This window comes from Trichoplusia ni, chromosome 2, assembly GCF_003590095.1.
Source record: "Trichoplusia ni isolate ovarian cell line Hi5 chromosome 2, tn1, whole genome shotgun sequence".
Lineage (NCBI taxonomy): Eukaryota > Metazoa > Arthropoda > Insecta > Lepidoptera > Noctuidae > Trichoplusia > Trichoplusia ni.
The window spans coordinates 18172568-18196605 of NC_039479.1; the positions used below are offsets into that span (position 1 = coordinate 18172568).

The following is a 24038-nucleotide window of genomic DNA, read 5'->3' on the forward strand; positions in this document are numbered from 1 at the left end:
CTGGAAGTTATTATATTATTGAAGTCGTGAAATGGGAAAATTTCGCTTGAATTTCAAACTATTTTCCACTTTGATGATGACGGTTCGTTTACTTCGGTTTATCTTTAACCGTCTTTACTCAGATTAATATAGACTTAAGTTATGGATTGTTGATATAGTTCAGAAAGTGAACCATTAATACGAATGCAATCCTATATTTGGTAAAACGTATAAAATATCAAGCAAGAGTAATTTTATCGACCATTTAAAAATAAAACTACTGAGAAATTCGTAGTTTACGATACGCTTAACTGTTCCCGATTTATTTTAAGCTTAGCAACGGACTTTCCACTTCCCTCCTGATTCCATTATTTCTACTACCATTATAAATCGCAAATAAAATATTTTCGACCGAAATCTCCCTTAAAACGTGTTAGTGACAGAATAACGTTGTCAACATAATTTCATTACACTGTTCTCGAAACATTAACTTTTATAATCTTGTAGACCTTCGTTACCCAGATAAAGTCCGGGAAATATACATTTTTGTAAGACCATAGAATGTCTAATTATTTTCCCACAATTATTTTAATAACGCCCCATGCTAGTGACGTTTAATTAACACTAAGATTTTCTTTGAGGATGCTGTTTATATAACGACAATAAAAACTACTTTTTGAAAAAATCCGGGCATCTCAATAAACAGTTTTTTTTATTTTTATATAGGATTCCATACACGAAAACACAATAAGTAGGTTAATAAACATTTAATAAGGTCATAAATTAGATGAGAGATCAATATCATTTGATAATCAATATTATTTTCTTTTTGTCAGATTCGTATATGAATGATTTCCATTTCTCATAACCCCATTCATCCGATCGTTTGCTGCGCATGCAAGATTTATGACATGCATAATGATGCAGGCAACACAGGGCTCAGGATGAAAATAAACAAACCTGCGGCTACGATGCAACATAAAAACGTTAACAGGTGTGACATACACTGAATTCTTTATCTTTCATGCACAATGCAAGGTATCCCATTTTCAGTAAAACGGGGGGCTTTTACGTACACGTTCTTTAGTCGTTAGTATAAATACGGGATTTTAATATTGCTGTTATAGTAGGTTGGGAATTGATTAAGACGATTCCGAGTTTGGGACAATAAAGGGGGAAAATCAAGGTATTAAAACGAATTTGAAATGTGACAGATTACTAATAGAAAGATAAGTATTTATAAGTTTTATTGGAAATACTGCTAACGAAATGAGAACATATCAGCTTTTAAAAATAATATCAATCAGTGTCGTTACAGAACACTTTAAAAAAAAAAAAAGATCCCAAAAACAAAAAAAAACATATCATAGCAAATGTAGGTTTGTATCACGTTCTAAGTTTAAGTGTATATAACTAACTAATAAATGTTATAATAACAGTAGACACTAACAGGGCAAGTCTTTCTCATATAGCAAACGAATAAACTCAATTTTATTTTATTTTTGCTATAAAAAGGGACCTTTGATTACTCTTACACTTCACCTCATTTTTAATTAACGCTGCAAATGAAAATGTCTGCAGAGATACAAAACAGACGCGTGGAATAAAGATCAATTAATGTTGTATAAATTAAACTTTCATATTCGTACTTTAATTTAAAATAAATTAGTAATCGAAAACACACTTATATCAGTCTGAGATAATATTAAATTCGTCCTTTGTTTATAATGGTTTTTTAATTTGATTTACTGATAACTTAAAACTGGTGCATGTCTGGTATTTGTCTATTTTGCTTGTTTAATTTTTTTTTGTTTTGTTTCATAAAGTGTGTTTAATGTGTTAAACTTTTGACAATACATGTAGCTAGACCACTTATGGATAGAATTGTACTTGGACATGGAACTGACATAGTTCGATGTAGCCAGGTTAATTCGTCTTCTGAAATACAAAGAGGTGTGCCAGACTAAGTTACTATACAATATAACCCAAGAGCTTCTCCATTCCAAAGTTCCAGGGACCAAGCGAAATCGCTTTCGTCGACTATCGCGACAAGTAGTCAAATATTGCACAAAATGCAGAGATTAAAACAAAACACGACACGTGCCATTAGTTGCCACTGTGGACTTAGCAATTCATCATTTTTCAACATAAATAATAATTCCACTTTTCTTTTATTCCAGGAACAATCTCACAAGTCGTATCGTCCGCTGACGGTCCTGACGTTTCGATGGAACTACGCCATCCACGGGCTGCAGCCGGCTGGCTACCACCTCGTCAACTTACTACTGCACGCTTTAGTGTCACTGCTGTACTACAGGTAAGATTTACAAGGCAAAATTTGACAAAACATACAAAAAAAAACGCATCTAGATCCTTGGAAGAATATCCTCTACGATCATTTGCTCTTGGTCTAGATGAAAATGTATGTATTTGTTAGTAAATTGTTGTCTGGTATCTAAATAGGTATATCTAAATACATCAAACCAATACCTGCCTTCATTAAATGCCTACCAAACTGACAACTAGGAACATATTTACATTAATCTCAGTAGCTAATATCAACTGTTTATTTTCACCTTACAAACATCAGAAAAAACCTTTCAAACCCACTCCTATACGTTCTACCAACATGATAGAGAATGGGTATGAGCTAAAGACCATCATAGAACATCTTTAAAGAAATAAATGATTGTCCTTTGTTTCAAAGTCAGCGCTCACCACATTCTGCGCCGTCGACCAGTTACGTTTGACAGGCAATTTCTAAAGCCATAACTTAGTTCATTGTTCAAGAATGAAGTTCACTAAAGCGGTTGTGATTTAAAGTTTCTTTATCCTTTTTATATTCAGCGCCATGAAGTTTGTATCTGATAGAGTAAATTGTTTTTATGAGCTTTAAACGAATTCTGTCAACGAAACGATACTTTTTAGCTATTTCCAGAAAATTGTATACTGAGCTTGATTTTGACAATTAAAGCCAGAGTGTTTCTGTCTGTCGTCTGATTAACGACCGACATTTTACACTTAGGTACTTTTATTATTAATGACAAGATCAATTTAAGGATCATTTGTACCAAAACACGGGCTTATAACCAGCATCCTCTTAAAGAAGGATTGTAACAGTTATAATTCTATCTACATAGGATAAATGATAACACAAAATATATTTCCAGTACGTATAAAGTTATAAAATTACGCTACTTAGCGAAGTTTGTTGGCTCCACGTTTTGCGTAACCTTATTATAATAATATGCTCAACATACTTCCACGGTTCAACAGATACATAATATATTTCTAAAATGACTCCGCCATTTCTACAATTAACGAACCGTATCGACATAATCCGGGCTTTTCTTACCTATCTCAGATTCCTTGAATCGAGTTACCCGCTATAGAGATTAGATACACCAGATAGATTAAGACAGAACTTCTTATTCTTCTAGCGGTGCCTCTCCAACTAGTGAAGGTAGGCGATCAGCTTGTTGTAGTACAAGGTAGCTTGGCAGAACAGTTTTGCTACTCTAGCTATTCTGATATTCCTTAACCAAGACTTCTTTAGTTAGACTGATATAAATCATTTAGATAACAACTCTCAGATGTCAGCCAATTGTATAAAGACAAAACCACAATCACACATAAAAAACTGATTTACATAAATTTCGTTCAAAATCTTTAAATATAATGCTTTGTTTACGGATTTCAAGAAAAATAAAGTATTATAACCTAACTCCCGTTAACTCCTAACTATTATAAACCTCAAAACAGAGAAAACACGGTATAATATTTATTACAGTATTTAGTTATGTATTACTCACTTGACTTTCATACCAAAGAGATTTTAACTAAACCAAACTCCGATCCGCACCGTTAATACGGAAGTCACGTGATACATTGATACCCTCATTATTTCCCGATACATTCACTATAATCCTCTACATTCCCACTACTAGGAAGCCTTATCTCTTAACCTTCTTAGCGCTAAGCCTCCACATGACCATTGCCCAAGCATACATTATAAACATGCAATTAAAAACCTCGTGTAACACAAAATTAACAAAGCAGCTAATTATGCACCGCGAGATTTCCACCGAGATTTTCATATTAACCTCAAACTTTCATTTGGAAACTTTTGCTATCGTAAGAGGAACTCTAAATTCAGCGTTTCAGCCAAAACTACGAAAAACTGACAATGCTGGTGGTTCTTGTTGAAACTCAATTTACCACCAAAATAGGATTGATTAAAGTGAGAAACTTATTTAGATAATCAAGCTATGGAGATGTCTTGTCTATCTTCGGTGTCAGATTGTTTTAAATCCTGGAATATTCTTAAAGCACTTACAACGCGAGGGCTCTGCATCAAACGCATTTTATTCTCGCAAAAAAACACAAAGAAATCGATAACTATGAATTAATTCTGTCTGGATATTTTTTGACTGTTGCCTTTGAAAGACAATTTTTGTCAATTTCTGTTAGAATGTTATAGTGTTCTTTGATAAAGCAATTGTATTCAATTACTTATGTTTATCGATATCTAGTACTAATTTCATAAACTTTGCCTTGTTTGGGAATGGAAGTTGGGAGGTGTTGTTTGAAAGTTTTGGCAATTAATATTACGTACTTAAAAAAAAAAACGAACTGTTTTGCTCCATCCACAGTCACCGTAAAGTTGTCTGTTTCGTTAATATGAAATCCGTCAATCATCATTGACATCTGTCACTCATACTAAGTAATGACGAAATGATTAACATGAATGTCCAATCAGAGTTGACCTACGTTGTTAACCCTTAATTGATAATTGAATAGCGAAACTTTTAATTGTTCAGACTCAATAATCCAGCTGTTTGAGCTAAAGCTGTGAGGGTTGTTTAATTATTCGGTACAATATACCCCTGATCGGCTGGTTTAGGGTTGTTTGCGCCACCATCGAGTGAATTTTAATTTGTTTTTACACCCTGCAGAGTTGTGTTAAGGGGTTGTTTTCAACTTTTTGACGAACAGAGAAAAATGGCTTTGAAACTCCTCGGTAAACGGTAATTTAGAACTCACATGCTCGGAGAACGTAATAATAAACAATTACCATAAAAATCTTTAGTTAATATTTGATCTACCAACTCCTTCCAATTTTATACTCTGAAATACTTAAGAAGTCAAATCATCTTTAAAGTTTTTCATAAAAACGAAGGCAAAACCTAAAAACACTCTCACTCCAATACCCAACAAGTAAATATCAAACATACAAGCAAAGAAAACAGTTAATCAACCAGGCCTTGGAGCGCATTAGTGCAGAAATTAATCGCAGCTAAGCATTGAGCATAATACAGTGGTTTCCAACACAACGGATAGGCTTCACCTTAACGCGTTGCACTGCGAATGAAAGAAAGGGTGTTGGATCCCGGTTCGCATCGACGTTTTCATTTTGCAAGGTTGCGTGCTTTGCTATCCGGTCTTAATTGCACACGCACTAACGTACACAGACTACCAGACTACCCACTCTACCCAGGTATTGAACGCGGAAAATGTTTTGTGAAATTGAGTTCAGGCTTACTGCGTCGTTGTTCTTTCATAGGAACGTTTGTGCAAGGTTTAATATCGAGTGTTGAATTTTTGCTGATAATATGTATATGTATGCAGTTGTAGGAAACAAAGAAGGAAGCTATAACCAGGATCGCATGAACAGTAACTATAACACCGCAATACGTAATTAATAATAGAAACGACCGCGCAATATACATTTGATTCAGTTGTTATTGCTTTTAAAACAGGAGTGTAATAGGATACCAGTGCTGGAACCATTAATAAGTAGTTACAATTTGGGTCAGCCGTGCAGCAGTGGCGTGGGGGCTACCAACTGCTCCAGTTAAGCCAGTTTTAATCAGGCAACCGTGCGCCCGATCCCCTTAGTTACTGCTAATTACGGATACTTGCTGTCCACCGCGAACTTAGCCGGCTTATGCTCAATATCCAATTTGCCAGCATAATCCTATTAACGATTTTCGAGTTCTCATTATTATTCTAGTCCGGACGCAGTTACAAAACATAGTTGCGGTACCCCATTTGTACATACGTATTTACAACTTCCCTTTGATAACAGACCTACATAAACTGTTACGATTCGATAACAAACTTCAAGTGAAAGGGAAACTTTTAGTTCAAGTCCAAAGCGGTATCCGCACTTTGGGAGGGTTCGCTTTTGTGCGAAAATACCGCACCGCACACAAAAACCATAACAAAATATTTGCGAAGACTAGAATTGTTCCATCTAGAATGGTGGCGCATTCCAAAAATATTCGGCCTTTTTATACATAGCGGATGGCGGCAAATATTGTCGGTATGTCTATCCATTCAGGCTTAGTGTGGGACCGGCGTACAGCCTATTTCCCTTAACAGCCTTTCTAGAGGTGTTCAAATTCACACGCAAATGACGCATTCACAGCCGACAATAAGCTGGTAACGAAGCACAAACGTCATTCTAATCCGCTCGATTGTATTTCGACGTCGGCATTCCGGGATCGACACGTAGTCCACAAACGAATCGCGATCGCACCTCCGACCAGTTGTGACGACAACAACTTGTTTACGCCACTCAAAAGTTTTTAATGTGCTTAGTGCCGAGCTCACTCCAATCATATTACAGTATCAAGCGGAAATTTTAGGCTGCCACATTATTTGCAACTCGAAAATGTTCAACTTCAAACTTATAATGGAATTACTTTCGAATTCATGGCTCGCTGCCGTTTGCATGCAGAAACCCTAATTTGAAAGTAATGCATGTTGTAATATAAAACTTCTTGCTTTTACCTGCGTTAGTGGTTGTGCAGATGCAAGACACGTCTACACAACGTATTAAAGTAAAATAAGTGTAAACAAAATGGCTGAGTAAGATTAAATGTAATTCCGTTGGGAAACATGAGAACAAAGCAATAACGCAGAAAAACGGTAGGTTTGGTGGTGATAACATTAATATTAATTATTGTTTTATAGGTGTGTTAGATAAGTATTAAACGCAGCTGGCGTAATCAACGCAACTGGAGTCGAAGTAACGTAATGGGTAAACAAAAGATTTAGTTACGACGCGAAGGCTGTTTGGGCCATTCATAACGTAATGAAGCGGAGCAGCGCGCGAGAGCTGCGAAACTTTTTACCGCAGAGTTAAATTAGTTTTTCATAGCCCCCGTACATCTCTGCTGTCATAGAGATACTTACGAACCGTTGTCTTATCCCCGCGTGCGAGTTATTAATTACATTTGATAATTAATTCACTCATAATGCGAATGTATCGTTATTCAGAAATAATTAAGCCATTTATTAATTAAAACTCCATATATGAGTAATTATTGTTGCTGAGGTTTGTCGTGGTGTTGCTGTGGCTGAATGGAAAGCGCTACGTAACAGTGGAAGTGAACGCGGCGTATGGGAGTAGAAATGTAATCAAACAGATGGAAGGACAAAAAAATGTTAACCCAACAAGCTCCCCCTATTTGACAAAACCGTAAAAACCTAAACGTTAGCCACATTTCGCTGTTGTACACATTTACATAGGAATATTTGTTTTTACTCAGAGTTATTAACTCGGAAACGTTTCAGTGTAAGGACTTTATTTCAGGAAGCTTTCTAACGATGGAATGACGTTATCAATATTCAGAATTCTCTTTGTTCGGAAAGTGTGGAAGACAATTTGATTGGCCATAATTAAACGCTTGGAAATGTGTGCTAAATGTCGAGGTCAGTTCCTCGTTCATAGAAATATGTGTGATTTGAGCCTACGAAACTCAATCAACGGACGAGTTAGGTTTTTATAGCTTATGTAAGATTGAGGTATGCCCTAAAGCTCATTTTTAATAGAGGTATGTTTCACCATGTTCTACACCTTGTTTTTTACTAAATCTTGAAGCAAGCGCCCTACAATTCTTCGATGGGAGGAAAGATGTGAGTCAGTGACGTCACGTTCTTATTTCAAATGCCAAGCGATGTTAAGTCGAGTGCCGTTAACCTGCTGCCGCTCGGGGCCATACAACGAACATAAATCGCCGGCGCAGAGATAAGGACAAACAAAAGAGAGCTATAAATAGAAAAATATAAGTGTAGTAAAAGTTATATGACAAGAGCGAACTGGCGCGACGATTTGCGTTCCCTCGGGCTCCATTACCGGGTACACACCCACTGTTTATTGCTTCCCCGTATTTTTCTCCTTTTACAGCGTGCATGTATGCGGTTTAGTGACATTGCCAATGAATACATTATGCCGATTTGATTGATTGCTATGTGGTTACACGGAACGTTTGGCGGGCCCACGCCTGTGTTACCAATTAGGCCAATATGTGAGTCGCTCGATCCGTGATTGTTGGGGCCTGCCCGAGCTGGGATGACGAATGGCGCTTAATTATCGAGGATGCTTCGCTGTTACCGGCCATGTTTTGGTGGCAGTTGAATGGAAGACTGGGATTATTGCATCCGTTCCCCTAGTGATGCTTAAACCCCGATATCTCAACGCAAAACACATTAGTAGTAATCAATGGATAAATATTATCCCGGTAACATGGTTGATGACTGGGTAATAAAAAAATCCGTCTGATAGATATTTAAAAATAGTTATCCAAGTACCTATTTTTACTTAAAGTTTAGATGAGGTTTGAGGCTTGTGACGTAACGACTTCACAACAGTTAAACACAAAAGCGACGTCACGCGAATTTTTTTTTACTGTTATCTGATCTGAATTAATGATTTGCGGGAAAAAGACAAAATACGTATCCATTATTATTATAGTATAGTTATCATAACAACACACAATCACAAATGATTTTTAAAAGAGAAATCAAGAACATCGATCTTCCTTTTTTTCTTATGATTACCAAAAATAACAGAAATACTCTTACCAGTTCTAAAATAACACAATCTTACTTCGAAGAAAAGTAATCATTAATTTTACTAACATTACATATTTGAATTATTTTTCTAGGAATTGTGAAAAAAAGCAATTTATGTCTGGCCCAGAAATATTATTTCTGCTATAAAAGCTTCTTGGCTTATATTTACATGTGAGAAATATATTGAGCTCACAGCAGCTCTCTGAAGTTAAAATAAGATTTTTAATAAAAATACTGTTTGTTTCCCGATGAATATATATCCGAAGGATAAGATTCAAAGTATTACTCATACTCAAATTGCATATAAACTTCAGCTTGTTCAAAAACTTCAAATAAATTTTAACTGTCATGACATTATTTTGTTTTTTTTTTTTGCTGCCTCCGGACTCATTTTCCGTGAAATAGTGTCATTTGGTCAGATAAGTTTTTATTTGAAGTTGGTTATACGTGTTTTGTGTATAAAGCTTTTTACAATAAAAAAATCCGATTGAGCCCAATAAAAAATCTCAGAAGGTGATTGTTTTATTTATTTATTTAACAATTCATGTACACGGAAAACTCACAAAAATATGGGATATGAAAATACATGTACAAAGGTACTGCTTATTTCTATAAGAAATCTCTTCCAGCAGACCTGCGAAAGGAGAAGAAAATTAGAAATATAGACATAGGTGCACAAATTTGCAAGAGAGAATAATAAGATAGTAGTAATAGAGATAATAATATATACTGGGTATGGTTAAAGGAAAAGAAATAGAAGAGCAAAGATAAGAATATAGATAATACATACTAGATAGTGACACGAGAAAAACAATATAAAAAAAAAGAAACAAAACAACATAAATTAAGAGGACAGGTAATGTTCCTTCACTCGTCTCTTAAATATTGAAATATTTGTATTATATTATATTATATATATATATATATATATATATATATGTATATATATATATTATTTTATTTATTTATAATATATATATATATATATGTATATATATATATATATATATATATATATATATATATATATATATATATATATATATATTATATATATTATATTATAATAATTGTTCGTTTTCCATCTTAACTTAGTAGGAGTAAAACTCATCATAATCAATCAATATTGGATAATATGATTTAGGACAGAATGGTTTCATACAGTTTTTCATTTGTCACAAGCCCTCGTTATAAACAAAGGACCTTCATAATGAAACCAATCATTTATTCTTCTCCAATTCGTCAATACTTTATTTTCCTTATAGACCGGTAAAACTATGTGACCGAAGTTTTGGAGGAATGTAACTTCACGTCTACTTAGTTGTCAAGTCGTCCTTGATCGGACCTTGTCGTCAACTCGATTTGTTTCGAACTTCGATTGTTGTCGGTCATCGAAGGTCAAGAGGGCATTAACATTTAGATGTTGTTGACATTACCTGAACTTAGAACTCTGGCTATCACTATCCATTACTGAACGCAAGCCTGAGCCAAGTTGCGTCACAACACCCGCATCCAGTCCAAGCCAGCTAAGTTTTTAGATCATCAGTCTATTGGGCTGGAGAGCGTCTTACACTGTGTTAGATTCTTGAACTCCATTTAGCTTGTCTGTTCTCCACACTACCAGTATTTTACAACTTATCTCTCCTCAGCGCCGTGATAAACTACAAAAAAAAAATGTTGTATATGGTTTTACCACTTCTTTCGCCCTGCCGACGTTAACTAACTTTGTAAAATAACTGTGAACGACCAAACCTTTTCAAGAACCGAAACATTGCGTCGGTCGCTCTCAATGGCTAAGCAGAAATTTAACTCCACCTTCTAACTCATTTCCAGATTTTGCCTTTCCTCATGAAATTCGCATCATAAGCTTTTACTTCCCGGTGTTAAACCAGTAAACTATAATTAATTCTTGACGCACCACATACCGGGGGCAGAAAACCTGAACGTATAGAAACCTTTTCACAGAAGGATAGATACTTAGTCAAATGTATAATCGGGTCGTCATTCAATATATTAATACAGGTACTACTTGATTGATTGCTCTTTACCTGTTCCGAGTGATTTAAGGTATGTCAAGGAAATCATTACCAAAAATTTAACCAATTTGGCTTATTAATACGCCATAGGTTCTATATGAAATATCCACTCCTAATATATTATGTTACACAAGAAATTGATTCAGATTTTTTTGAAAATGAAATATCGCGACGCACAGTTTTTCTTTGTCATGAAAGTTAATAATAATAAACGTTTAATGAAGCCTTCATGTAAATTCAGTTTTTTTCTAATAATGATCGTATCATAGTCGATATACGGGCTGATTCAAAACTGAGTTTTTAAATAAACAAAAAAGGTCCGTTCATATGCGTATGCCAACTTGGCAGTTACAATATTATTACTGTCGACTTAATATACATTTAACTCTCTATATAAAATAGTTTCGTCAGTTAACGGCACAAAAATAGATACCTTTTTTAGCACATATAGTTTAGGTAGTCGAATATTCGTTTAATCACTAACGGTTAGTAAAGTTCAACTGCAATGGCTGAGCGCTTACGGATAAGTTAGTGTCAACAGTGCGCTGTGAGCTGGTAACACTTTCAATATGTTTACTGAATCGGAGTTGCCAGATTATGGACGTTAACACGTGTACTTAAAATTTAGAATTAGGGTTTTTGTGTGTTTTAGGTGTAGCTACCCTGGCTTTTAACACGGGCAGCGTCGGTATAGTTTGCAATATTAAAGAATAAATGAAATCTTTCCAATTAAACAATAATTTTAATGTCCATTTCCTGTAATCGTAACTTACATGGAACTGATGTTTAATTAAGTATAACGAACAAGATTTTATCCAAACGAACTCAACAATTTACATTTATGTTACTACGAATCCAAAATATTTCCCTGAATTTATTACTAGTCGAAACAACTACCAATTGCATAAATCTACCATTTTATTTGGACTTCTGTCCAGTTTCTATCAATTTATTTCAACCTAGTAATTACGCGTACGGCGAACGGCCCAGGGAGTGAATGATTGAACGAATGAACGAACTACAATAGGTATATGGAAAGCGTAATAGGGTGTCTGTGATTGGCTCACGAGCATCGCGTGATACACGTTCAGTTAGGCTAATGAGTGAAGCAGAAAATACGTGTGATTTACTGTAAGCGATGCGTTTGTCAGAGGTGATCAACGTTTTATAGCCGGATGTTATGTTTTATGGTTTTAATTCGACACACCCAAGTTTTGCCGAGTTTACGGATGTAGGTGGGATGGGAAACGTTCTGTGTTCTTTAGTCAAACTTTTAAAGAACATTTTGAGGTTTTTTTTTCTCAATTCACTCTTTTTTCCTGTGTGTATAGGGCACACCAATTATAATTTTCAGTGTTTCACAAAAAGTATTAAAAATAATTGTTTCTGTTAAATTCATATTACGAGCTTTGAGGAAAATAACCTATCACAGCGATTCAGAAAATAAATTAAGATAACACCTATTAGTTAACAAAATAATCTTAGCTAGTGAAAAATGTTGAGAACCCCTGCTTTGTATGGTAATTTTCCTTTAACACCTAGAAGGCATAAATAACTTGAAACGACTACTAAATAGCTTTCTTGAACTACTCACTGCGCATTGCATATTTTTAAAGTAATAAAGGCAAAATAATGGTAGCTAGGTTAAGCTTTTGTTTTCAACATTGTATTCTATATATTCTGATACGGTAGGTACCTACAACTAAGAATAAATTGAATTTAAAAAAATGTGCTTCTTTGGACTCTCATAGTAGTGATATTAAAAGGAGGAATTACCTGCCGTATGCGTAAGGGAAAGAGATGCGAGAAGAAAAACGTGTTAGATTACGAAACAGTTTATAAGAAATTATGAACACTCCAAAATTGTATTTCAAGCAATTTCCACACTACCTGGAATTTAGTCTAAGTTTGAAATGTCCGTATCAAAAAAAATATGAAAAATATAATTTTACTTCAGAAAATCCGAGATTTGATTACACAACACAACGTTTTTTTGCTACTAAAAATCTTTACTGAAGCATCTTATAAAGTTAATAACTTTTTACAGAATTAATCGAAAATTAACTTCATCTATGTTCGTTAAACATCCTTTTATAAATTGCTTACGAACCCTTGTCCAATATTACCATCTTATTAAAAACCCTCATATTTTTTTCCTCAAAAATCGTTTAATATTTTGATGAGATACAAATAGGAGATCGGGCTTCAAACTTAGAATAAGTAGAAATAAAAGTGTGTTTACAATTGAATATGCTTTAAAAAAATATAATTACCCCAAACCATTCATATCTTCATTAGCATGAACAGAGTAAGAATCTGAGAAACACGAGAAAGTTCACATTTCTATCCGGAGGAAGCCAAGTTGGTGGGTCGTTACCATCCACCGAGAAAAAGACGCGGATGACGTCACACGGCGGTTTAGGTTTGGTCAGTCAGAGTCTGACACTACCCACTCCCAAAGAAAAGCCTTTTGTTCTATATTAAAAAAGTAACACAGCATTGAATGAAACCTCGTTTGTTTGCTGATTACGTGTGCACTATGATAATTTGTTTCCCGCTAAGCCCTTGTTGCGTTGGATGCACGAGTGAACGCGCCCCAGGCAACGTTGGGGGACCGTGGGGCAAATACACGCTAAGAGTTGCCCCCAAGCAATGCGTGCTGTGTGATTGTCATTAGATTTTCTAATGAATTAATGTTTGTTTGTTTTAGTTACGTTGTAAATAAGAAAATGCATATGTACCTAGATACAGCATTTCTGTATGTGTTAAATATATTGCTATGTTTGCAAAGAGCTATGAAATTAGTACCTACCGTAAGAATATATAGGGTCATTTAATAAGCGATACATTTCTTTATTTTGTAGTATTTATTGATTATTTGATGTTATCATGAAGAAGATATACCAAAACAGGATATAGCTTACAAGCATTGACTCCTAATTACAGTTAGAAAATGCGGCCAGTTTACTTATTGAAAAAATCTATTAAAAAAAGACCATTGGTCTCAGAAGCTTTGCTCTTAGCCACTATCTTATTTATATAATATAAAAAATGAGAGTGTTTATTATTGATATGGCAATAAGATCTATGAATCTTAGGATATTAACTAACGCTATTAATTAGAATTTTAAATGAAACCAATATAATATGTGTCTTCATCCGAAAAAAATGTTCTCGACTATAATCAGTGTGAACAAAATAAAAAATGGCGACCTATTTCGACGTCAACGCCATCAATCGAGGTTGACAAAAACCTTAAACAATTTTTGCTATGGCTCGTTCAATAATAGAGAGAGATATATATTTTTCACCAAAGAAGTTCCTATTTTAATTACAATCAAATGAAGTACACTCAGAGCCGAAATGATCCGATCGCAGCCGAATCACTGCCGAACGTATCTTCTGTGGGTTTCTAATTAATTGGCCAATATCGTACATGTGGGTAGCTCACAAAAGAAAAAAAGGTTGTATATCTGACTTTGACACATCGAGCCCGGTCAATCATACTGATATGGCTGGAAATAGATGACCCAAATTGCGTTGTGAATCGCTTCTAGGGTAGAACCTCTTTTGAAGTCAATATTTGTATGATTATCTACACTTCAGTCCTTATTTTACTTCTATTTAAAATATCTCTTAGGAATTCCAATACTTATAACAATATTAAATATGAATGCACATCTTTCCCTTCTAAATAATTTGTATTTTGACATTAACTCAAAAACACGCATAGCTTTGCAAAACATTTTTTTATTTTTTTTCTATAGCCTAAGCTAGGTTTAACTTACATCCTAAAAGATGGGTTAATAATATTCTATAAGTTTTTATATTTATGTAAATGAAATAATTTATTTTGAGTCGAAGATTTTAGGTAGGTATTGGTATTAGTATTATTATTTTACTATATATTATTTTTATCTTTATAACTGCTAATCTTTAAAAGTGACTGAAACTTTTACTACATTGTAAAACAAGGCATAATCTACAATTATTCGGTTTGAATGTGCTACACAATGCTACGCAGCGCTACGTAAGTGCTACGCGAGCTGTTTGCTGCTACGTCAGCGTCGCGACCAACTTCATGCAAGGTGACCTGGCGTGAACAATTTAGTTGAAATCGATATTGATACTGATCATACATTTATAAAATACTTTAAGGGTTTTATGTCAATGTAATATGAACTTACTTGCTCTTGTATTAAAAGGTATTTTTCTTTGACTACATCATTAAAATAAAATCATTAAATGTACACAATATAAAAAATCATACTTTGACGATGTTTTTTTGAAATCTCAAGCAAATGGGCATGTATATCATTTTAAGGCTAGCTGGAGTCAACATTTTCTAGCTGGCTACCCTGAAAGAAAACTTTTTTAGTCCATATGCAGTGCCTTCCTCTTTACCGCGTATATCTTAACTAAAATTTATCATACAGCCTCATTTATTTCTACGCCTATCGGTCTACAGTACCTCAATAAATAAGTATGCTCTACATAATGAAATGTAGTTCTTCTCGGCTATAATTTGTGACATTGTTTTAATATCTAATGTGCAGACGACGAAGGCTATCGTAGAGCAGGCAACCTCGGCATTTTCGTATTTACTTAAAAATTCAATGAATATTTAACGAAGTGTCCGAAACACTACTGCACTGTTCTAGTTTCGAGAATAACTATTGTCATTAAAACTTTTTGCTCGTTGATTTTAATTTTACGTCTTTACTAATACTTGTTTTTGCACAACAAGTATTATAGACTAGTAATTAAATAATATATAATATATACACTAGTAATTTAAGGCTTAAAATACCGAAATTTTATCAGTTCATAGCAATATAAAAAGGAAAACCATCGCTACTTACTCTGTCAGTTATATTATCAGGTCAATGAGAGTATATAATTGAAAAATAATATATTATCTACTTAGACCGACACTTAAAGTACTTTTTTAATTTTCGCGATGCTAAAAGAACTTCATTAGATAAAGCAAAACAAAAGCAGGGGTAGGTCATGACGTCACTCATCTTGGGTATTGTAGAGTGACGTCATAAGTCATTTTAAATTATTGTAACGTAACTTTTGTGAATCGGTATTTAAAATTTTCTCAGAGAGACTTCGAATTGATGTTATATTCGATTTATTTTTGTAACAAACGTACATAAGTACGTTTATTCTTATAACTAGCTGTTGCCCGCGACTTCGTCCCCGTGGGTAGAAGATAAAAGTTATGATTTATACCTGCCCTGTTTTTTTCACATTTTCCATTGTATCTTCGCTCCTATTAGTCGCAGCGTGACGGTTTTTTAACCTAAAGCCTTCCTCGATGAATGGTACATTCAACACAAAAATATTTTTTCAATTTGGTCCAGTAGTTCCTGAGATTAGCGCGTTCAAACAAACAAACAAACAAACAAACTCTTTAGCTTTATATATTAGTATAGATATCAGGTTACATGAATATACAGTGCATACTTTTACGTATAATTATTCCATTATTGAGAATTAAACAAAAGAACTTAATTAAGAGCTATAAATAAAGCCTCTAGTTAATTCCGAAATATTGAATACATCGGATCTACATTACTTTGGCTCTTTCAAATGTAAATGAAATCGTATTTATGCCAGGACATAATGCTTAATAGATTATAATTTATCCTACTGAATGGCGTATGCTATAACGCCATTCATTATACATGCGGAATAATTTTAATTGCAATTTCAATTTTAATTATACTTGGAAATTGTTGAAGGATTTTTCTGTACCTCATTATTTGCGATTTATTTTAAATGCTTCTAACTGCGACAGCGTCCATGACAGTCTATGCTGTATTTTCTTGAAGGCTTTTTTCATATCAAGTTCCATGAAAATTGCTTTAGAAAATTCGTTATTTTTACTTTCCTATTTTCATTGCAAAACTATAAACGTATCTTTAGAACTGCTTGCCTCCTTACCATTTAATTAAAGTCTCAGTAAAAGTATTTTCACATACATTAAAGCCACGTTTAATATCAGAGAACTAATAACTCCGAAGCTCTCGCATCAAAAATATAATTAAACTTTTTACTGTTCGTATTACTCATACGTCTTGTACGAACGTCTACAAGTAGTTCCATTAAAACTTTTGATATAAAATAGCCGTAAACATAAACGGTGCAGTTTGGTGGCAAGCTACCGCGCGTCAGACCCGTATCGATTCGGGGAGATCATTAGGTGCGCGCTTCTCGAACAAACTAGCCATAAATGATTTTTCGCTAACTTCGCAAGAGATTTCGTCAGATTCGCAAAAAGTCGCTAACGAGTGCCTTAATCCCGGCAGAAGTTAGCCGGCGGAGGCACCTTCCCTGCGTTAGTCTCAATTAGTCGTTGTTCCACCTCTGCGGGCAAGTTGCCACAAGCGCGCCGCGGTGCCGCGGTGGCGCCGCTGTGCACCGGACCAACTTGCCCAATTATTGTCATTCGACTTCAGCATTTCACACAGGACTTACGTACTCGTTATGTATCTCGCAAGATAGCGCAAACTACGGCGAAAATTGTCGCTTCAATTTTAAAGTGTCGTTGATAACTAAGTTGACGGTCCGGGCGGCGTTTGTATTACCTGTTATAACTTTGTCAATTTTACGACACAATGCTACAATGTATTATTCTTTTTTTTATTTGGAATCTACAACCTGAATTTGAATAAACGTGAAGAGTTTTCTATTCATAAAGTTTGTTAGGTACTCAGTTTCCGATATTTTTATTACAATTGAACTTAAGTAATAAATTGTAAAGATTTTAGGTTTTGTAAAAATGTTTTCTGGTCTATTCATAAAGTTTGTTAGGTACTCAGTTTCCAATATTTTTATTACAATTGAACTTAAGTAATAAATTGTAAAGATTTTAGGTTTTGTAAAAATGTTTTCTGGTCTCAACATATGATAATTAACATGTTACCTAAAAACCATAAATAAAAACATCCATTATCACGACAAAAATCGATAAAACAAAAACACATCAAAGACCACTCGCACAACGTCTCCGAACATCGGTCCCAAAATAAAGATAATGACAAGATCGTTCGATCTGTGTGATTAAATTATCGCCTGTCGTCGTCAACGTGGTCAATTTATGACGTCTAATTTAGTTCGGTCCGCGTCGAAGGCATTACATCACTGTTCCCTGTACTAAGTGACATTCGACATTAGCCCGGCTTCAATAGCCCATCGCTTATGTCCACGATGCGGTGGCGATTGGAACTTAAGACGGTACCATAACTCTTGAAGCTGGTGATTATGTTTATGGGTTTATTTGACAGGTTTGTATAGGTTGGTCGTCTTGCCTATCGTTTGCGTATATGTTTAGTACCTAATTAAGTATCGATAGAGCAATTTTGGTACGGGAGAACCAGAATTCTTCGCCTGTCTTGAACTCAAGGGATTTTTTGTTTGTTATTTAAACTAAGTAAAGGTTGACTATGAGTACAAGTCAACTGATAAACACACATATATGTATATTTCTAATACATACATATTATAGGTAATATAATTTGTACTCAGACACAGAAAAAATGCAAACGACCGTGCTCTTCACGCAAACATTTGACCTGGGTGGGTATCGAACTCGCGTCCCTCGGATTTAGCTAGGATCACTGACCATGAGACTAACAGGCCAGTTAATCTGCAAATCAAACGAAAATACCTTTTATCTTGTACGAGAATGCTTTTAAAAAGCATTTTAACTTTTATAATCAGAATTAAAAACAATATATTTATCCAAATATAAAACCGCATAGTACTTAAACTTGAATACAGAAATTTCAATAAAAACACTGATCAGTATTACCTATGAAACATTTATTTTACTGGCGCAGTATAATAATATAATCCGCCGCAAACAACTCATTAAAGTTTCTCATAAAAAGCTAAACATAAAATCCATCCATTAAAAGTTTTTGTTTCTCATGTGCGCGGCATGCGTGTGAAATGAAACCACATAAGTTTCAACTTCGCTACGTTGATATAGAATTCGTTTGCTGGAAACGATACGTGTTTTGTTTTTTTTATTGTAATTATGGAATTAGCGTGTTGTTTTGTTTTATTCCAGGGCCGGAACTTAATTTAGTTTCTGAACAACTTTTTTTGTTATAAATAGTTTATGAGTTTTTACTTTGACGATAACTACAATATACTTCCTGATTGTGATCACCTTTAAACTTTTAAATTACACACAAAAAATATGTAAATAAAGATTTTTTTTGAGGTTTTCAAGCAAACTGTGTTATTAAGTAAAAAATATAATTACCTAATTAACGTGCAAAAGAAAACGTTACTATTCTTCATATAGCTAATATTGTTAAATTGCAAAAGAAAATGATAAATCTGATATTTCGATTTAGCGTATGTATGATAAGAACTTAGTTACTTAGTACAAAGTTATAATTTCTTCCCCATTCCATACATATAAGTCGTTATTTGTCAATTATTTGTCCTACAACTCAAAATGGCGAACAGAGATTGCCAAACCTTACAAGAGGACCAAACTACATATAATAAATCGATTGAAAACAATATTGTTTGAAAAATTACAAAACCAACATGACCATTAAAAATAACCCTTTCAAAAAAAATATCTGTTGATTCTGTAACCAAGAAAACACAATCCAATTGGATATTATTTCTGCGGCCGGTATAACATAATCATGTTTTCACATAATTGACCCACAAAATCAGTTCGGAATAGAATCGAGTATATTTCATTCAGCCATTTGCTTTCATTTGTATGTAATATATTGGTTAGTCGATTAGTTACAACCAAGGCTGGTGCTTAGGGATGCCAATTTATAGAAATAGGTGGTTCAAAAATGTAGCCTTGAGTCTCCTGTCTCCAGATCTATATAACCTCACCTATGTTTTCTGAATAACTTTTCTTTATATACGATTGTTTCCGAAAAATCTGTAGAATAGTATGACGATATAATATTACGAACTTTTCAATTCTTGTACCTACAGACATTTTATTTATTAAAAAAAGGCCCTCAATGATCTTACCAAGGTATCACAGGTATCACACCCACAGCCGGTTCTGTTACCAACTCAATTTGGACAGCTGTAAGCACGTGCCTACAAAAACAGTGATGGTTTAGAAGACCGCGAGACCGCGACACATTCAGCGTGTTTATCCATCCACTGACCCAGTTATTCTGTTACAGGGTGTGCGCCATGTTCCTGCCGGAGTTTGCCAGTTTTGTTGCCGCCATCTTGTTCGCCGTACATCCTATTCATACTGAGGCGGTGAGTGTATTTTTATAGATTATCGCTTCAGTCTATCAAAGTATGGTGCTTTGGCGGTTGTTGCATGTTTGTAGCTCAGAGGTAATGTTAGTTTAACGTCGATTTACCTGCGTGGTATATGGAACTCTCTATTTAGAATAGATTGTGACCGGAGTAGGATCAATAGGCTTTGATTTACATTTAGAAATCTCAAAAAATATATCATTACTTTCTTCCGTGATATAGGCATTCGACACAGAAGAAAGCGGACGACTTCTCGGATATTTCATTAAGTTTGTATAATTTTAAACATCATCCCAAACATGTCAAGACTACATGAAAGAAGTTACTTGAGTCACGAACCCCTTAATAGCGCTTGTATCCTTCCCAAGTTCCTCACATTATTGAGGAAAATTTATGGTTGCTAAGGAATCTTTAGGGTAGCAACAAGTCACTAAATATGAGTATACGAATGTATAATAATATACCTACCTACTTATCGATAACGGAAGTAAATTTCAAGGTTGTTGTGTAATTTGTTGGCGATTCGCGACCTTAGCGAGTATCTACGCCTTGATGGAAAAATAGGCATCTACATAGACATCAACTGCATAATACACAATTTAATACGAGATTTCATCTAGTCTTTAAAGTTGTCATATTGTTTTAGTTATAGAATAATTTAGGAACTTATTGAAAATATATATATATCCCCAAAAGAATAATAAGACGAGTGTTTCGGAGCCCAGTACAATATAGTTGCGGCGTAATGTACTACTTATAACTTCAAACGATTTATAAATAAATGAACCTTTTAAAACCTTTGAAAAATTGTTACGAAGTACGTCACGAACACCGTAAGTTAATAATTATTCAATTTGGGGCTTACTTACTTTATTAAAACCATAAAATAGTAAAAGAATAAAAGTCTTTCAAAAACTTTTTTAGCCCAATACAATGGGGTAATCTAGTTATTAAACCTCAACCTATAAATAGATGAATCTTCATAACCTCAAACAATTGTTACAAAGTATGACACTTATACCGTTATTCAATTCCATATTCAAATTCAGAAGACACATTATATCGGAATCGAAGTTCAAACTGCCAAACTATTATACGTATACGATATTCTAATTTCGAACTTGTCGAACGTTCCTGCCAGTAACGATTGTCAAACGCATAAACTATTCATACAAGTTGGATGAGACCGACGCGATGGAATGTTCGAGAATCTTGGCTCAAAACAAGCCTTATTGCAGTAGACGACGTTCTCCAGTACAGTACAGCAATAACGTACTTGTAGTTTCAGTTTACAGTATTTCAGTAATCTATACTTAATATATAAAGCTGAAGAGTTTTTTTGTTTTCAAATTGAAAAAAAAATGTGTTGAATAGACCATTCATCAAGGAAGGTTTTGAACCATCACGCTGCGACTAATAGGAGCGAAGAAAAAATCATAACTTATATCTTCAAACCACGCGGACGAAGTCGCGGGCAACAGCTAGTACTTATATATTTTATTTGAATATTGCGAAGTACTGAATCAATTATTCAGGAACGATTTCTAAGCAAATTATACTTGACTATCAAATGTTTCTTAAAAATACAAAGGTATTTTATTCTTGTAAAACCCTAAATACGAAAACTTCAAGTCATTCTAAAAACGACTTTATTATACAACAGCTTCAATATAAAATAGTTCACTCATTCATTCACTAGTTTTTTTGTTAACACGGTTCGGTCGAAGTATGACTTATCAGATGGTATTCGTGTAATATTCGTTCGTGATATTAAACGCTTTATGTATGAGAAGCTTCGCTGGGTATGACAGTATCCGATATGTTTTGTTTTTTTTACGGCATATTATGTTCGAATTTTCATTCCATTCCATTGATTGCTTTTATTCGGACATTAACATTTTACTGTTTCAAACTGTGCACTTGTTTTTATTACTGATGTTTCTTCTTGAACCGACCTTTATTGTTGGGTGACAAATATATTTGAGGTTTGGTTGGCACAAATCTATTTGTCACCCATAAATTTATAACCGTAACAGTTATTGCTTAACCTCTATCTTTATTTTTATTATCTGTTGTACCTTGAAATATGTTGGACAATGTTGGACAATATTCACACAACGCCATCTAGTCTCAAATTAAGCAGAGCTTGTGTTATGAGTACTAGACAACTGATAAACATACTTATATATTTCTAAATACATACATATTATAGATAAATTACACCCAGACACAGAACAAATGGTCGTGCTCATCACACAAACATTTGTCCTGGGTGGGAATCGAACCCACGACCTCCGGTATAGCAGTCAGGGTCACTAACCAATAGACCAACAGGCCAGTCTATAAATATAAAATTTCATCTCAACATTTAAAGTCTAGCTATCACGTTTCAAGAGATACAGCCTGGTAACTGACGGGTTAAAAAATACTGTTCCACTTTTACCCTTTTAGGTACCGAAAAAGCAATTCAAAACGTTACAAACGACAAAATGATTACATATAACATACGGCTGTTAATGTAATTCTCTCATAATAATCAAGTAAGGCGCAGAACTACGATGTGTAATATTTGACGATAGGATGGCATGACGCCGTTGATCCCGCAGATGTCAAGAGCCCAGGTGAGCCAACTCGTTAGAACACGCAAAGGCTTTTAAAGTGCTCTTGAATTTTATAATGGCGCGCCAAACGAACAGGGCGAGCGAAACTTATAGAACTGATATTACATAAGGATAGTGATGGATGGGGGTACCTCGTGGTACAGGGGAGTTACGTAATACGGGTGCAGTTTTGGAAGAGAAACGCTTTATACCTTGTACCTATAAAGTGTTGTATTTCAACGCTCCGTCAAATACGAAATTTTACGTATACTAAAGAATTTAATTATGAATGAATGCATTTCAAATGTTCCGAATAGTTATGACCTAATAAACACACTATCAGGACGATGACTATAATAATAAGCTATCGTATAACTTTTTTTTTAACTTAACTGTCTATTTCAATGATTAAAATAATTTTGTTTATATTTTTTTTACGATGTTTATCAAAAATGGTAGTCGAAACAGTGAAAATTTTTTTTTAGTTCCTTATTGCTTAGGATCGGTTAACGTGTGGAAGAAAAACCGAGTCAAATTTAAAACATCTGAGAATATAGACAATAACGCGTATAGTAAATATTTTCACGTAAGTTTGTATAATGATAAAAAATGGAAACGATACATAATTAAAATTTAACTCATTTAAAGACTGAGCATAAAAGCTCGTCTAATTAAACAAAACATTTTACAAAAATATATATAAAAGTGTACTTATTTATTAGTTCGTTAATTAAGCTAACAGCGCGACGGTAATAATGAATCCCACATACAGACGGGCATACAATATTATTAGTAATAAAAATCGTGGAAAAGAAAAACTCCCACGAGTATTCTCTTCGTTATATTACCCGGACAATTAAATAGGTTAGAGCACAGCCAATTAGCCAGCTTTACCGAGCAATATAAAATAAACAATAAATCGAATACATGCAAATGAAACTCCGCAAAGCCTTTTATAAAAATAACCAAGGTTTGCCCGCGAACAGTGTAATTTGCCGTGCACCTCGGATGAAATTAAATTTATGTTCCACATAAAAAGTACGATTCGCGGGAATCGTGTGCTGGGGTTGTGTTAGGATGGTTTTCTGTTTGCTATTCTGATTATTTTGACGTCTCTCTCTGTGAAAAGATTTCTTTGTATCAATTACATTAGAAGTCTTTATGGAAAGTGGATTTAATTGATATTTTTCAATAGATTTGTCTTCTAACGAAGTACGAGAGCAGCACCTAACATGATTACCAATACGATGCAATATAACAGAAAGTGCAATTTCTAATCTTCCAAAAG

The 24038-nt window shown here is 34.3% G+C and overlaps 1 protein-coding gene across 1 annotated transcript in view; it reads left to right on the forward strand.

The window, feature by feature from the left end:
- The window catches only part of LOC113508512 (transmembrane and TPR repeat-containing protein CG4050), a 128025-nt gene that overhangs the window by 95950 nt on the left and 8037 nt on the right, over window positions 1-24038 (forward strand). Inside the window, exons 2-3 of the mRNA XM_026891592.1 lie at window positions 2160-2296; window positions 20066-20147. Of these exons, the coding sequence (XP_026747393.1) occupies window positions 2160-2296; window positions 20066-20147 (219 nt within the window). The remainder of the gene's footprint in view (window positions 1-2159; window positions 2297-20065; window positions 20148-24038) is intronic.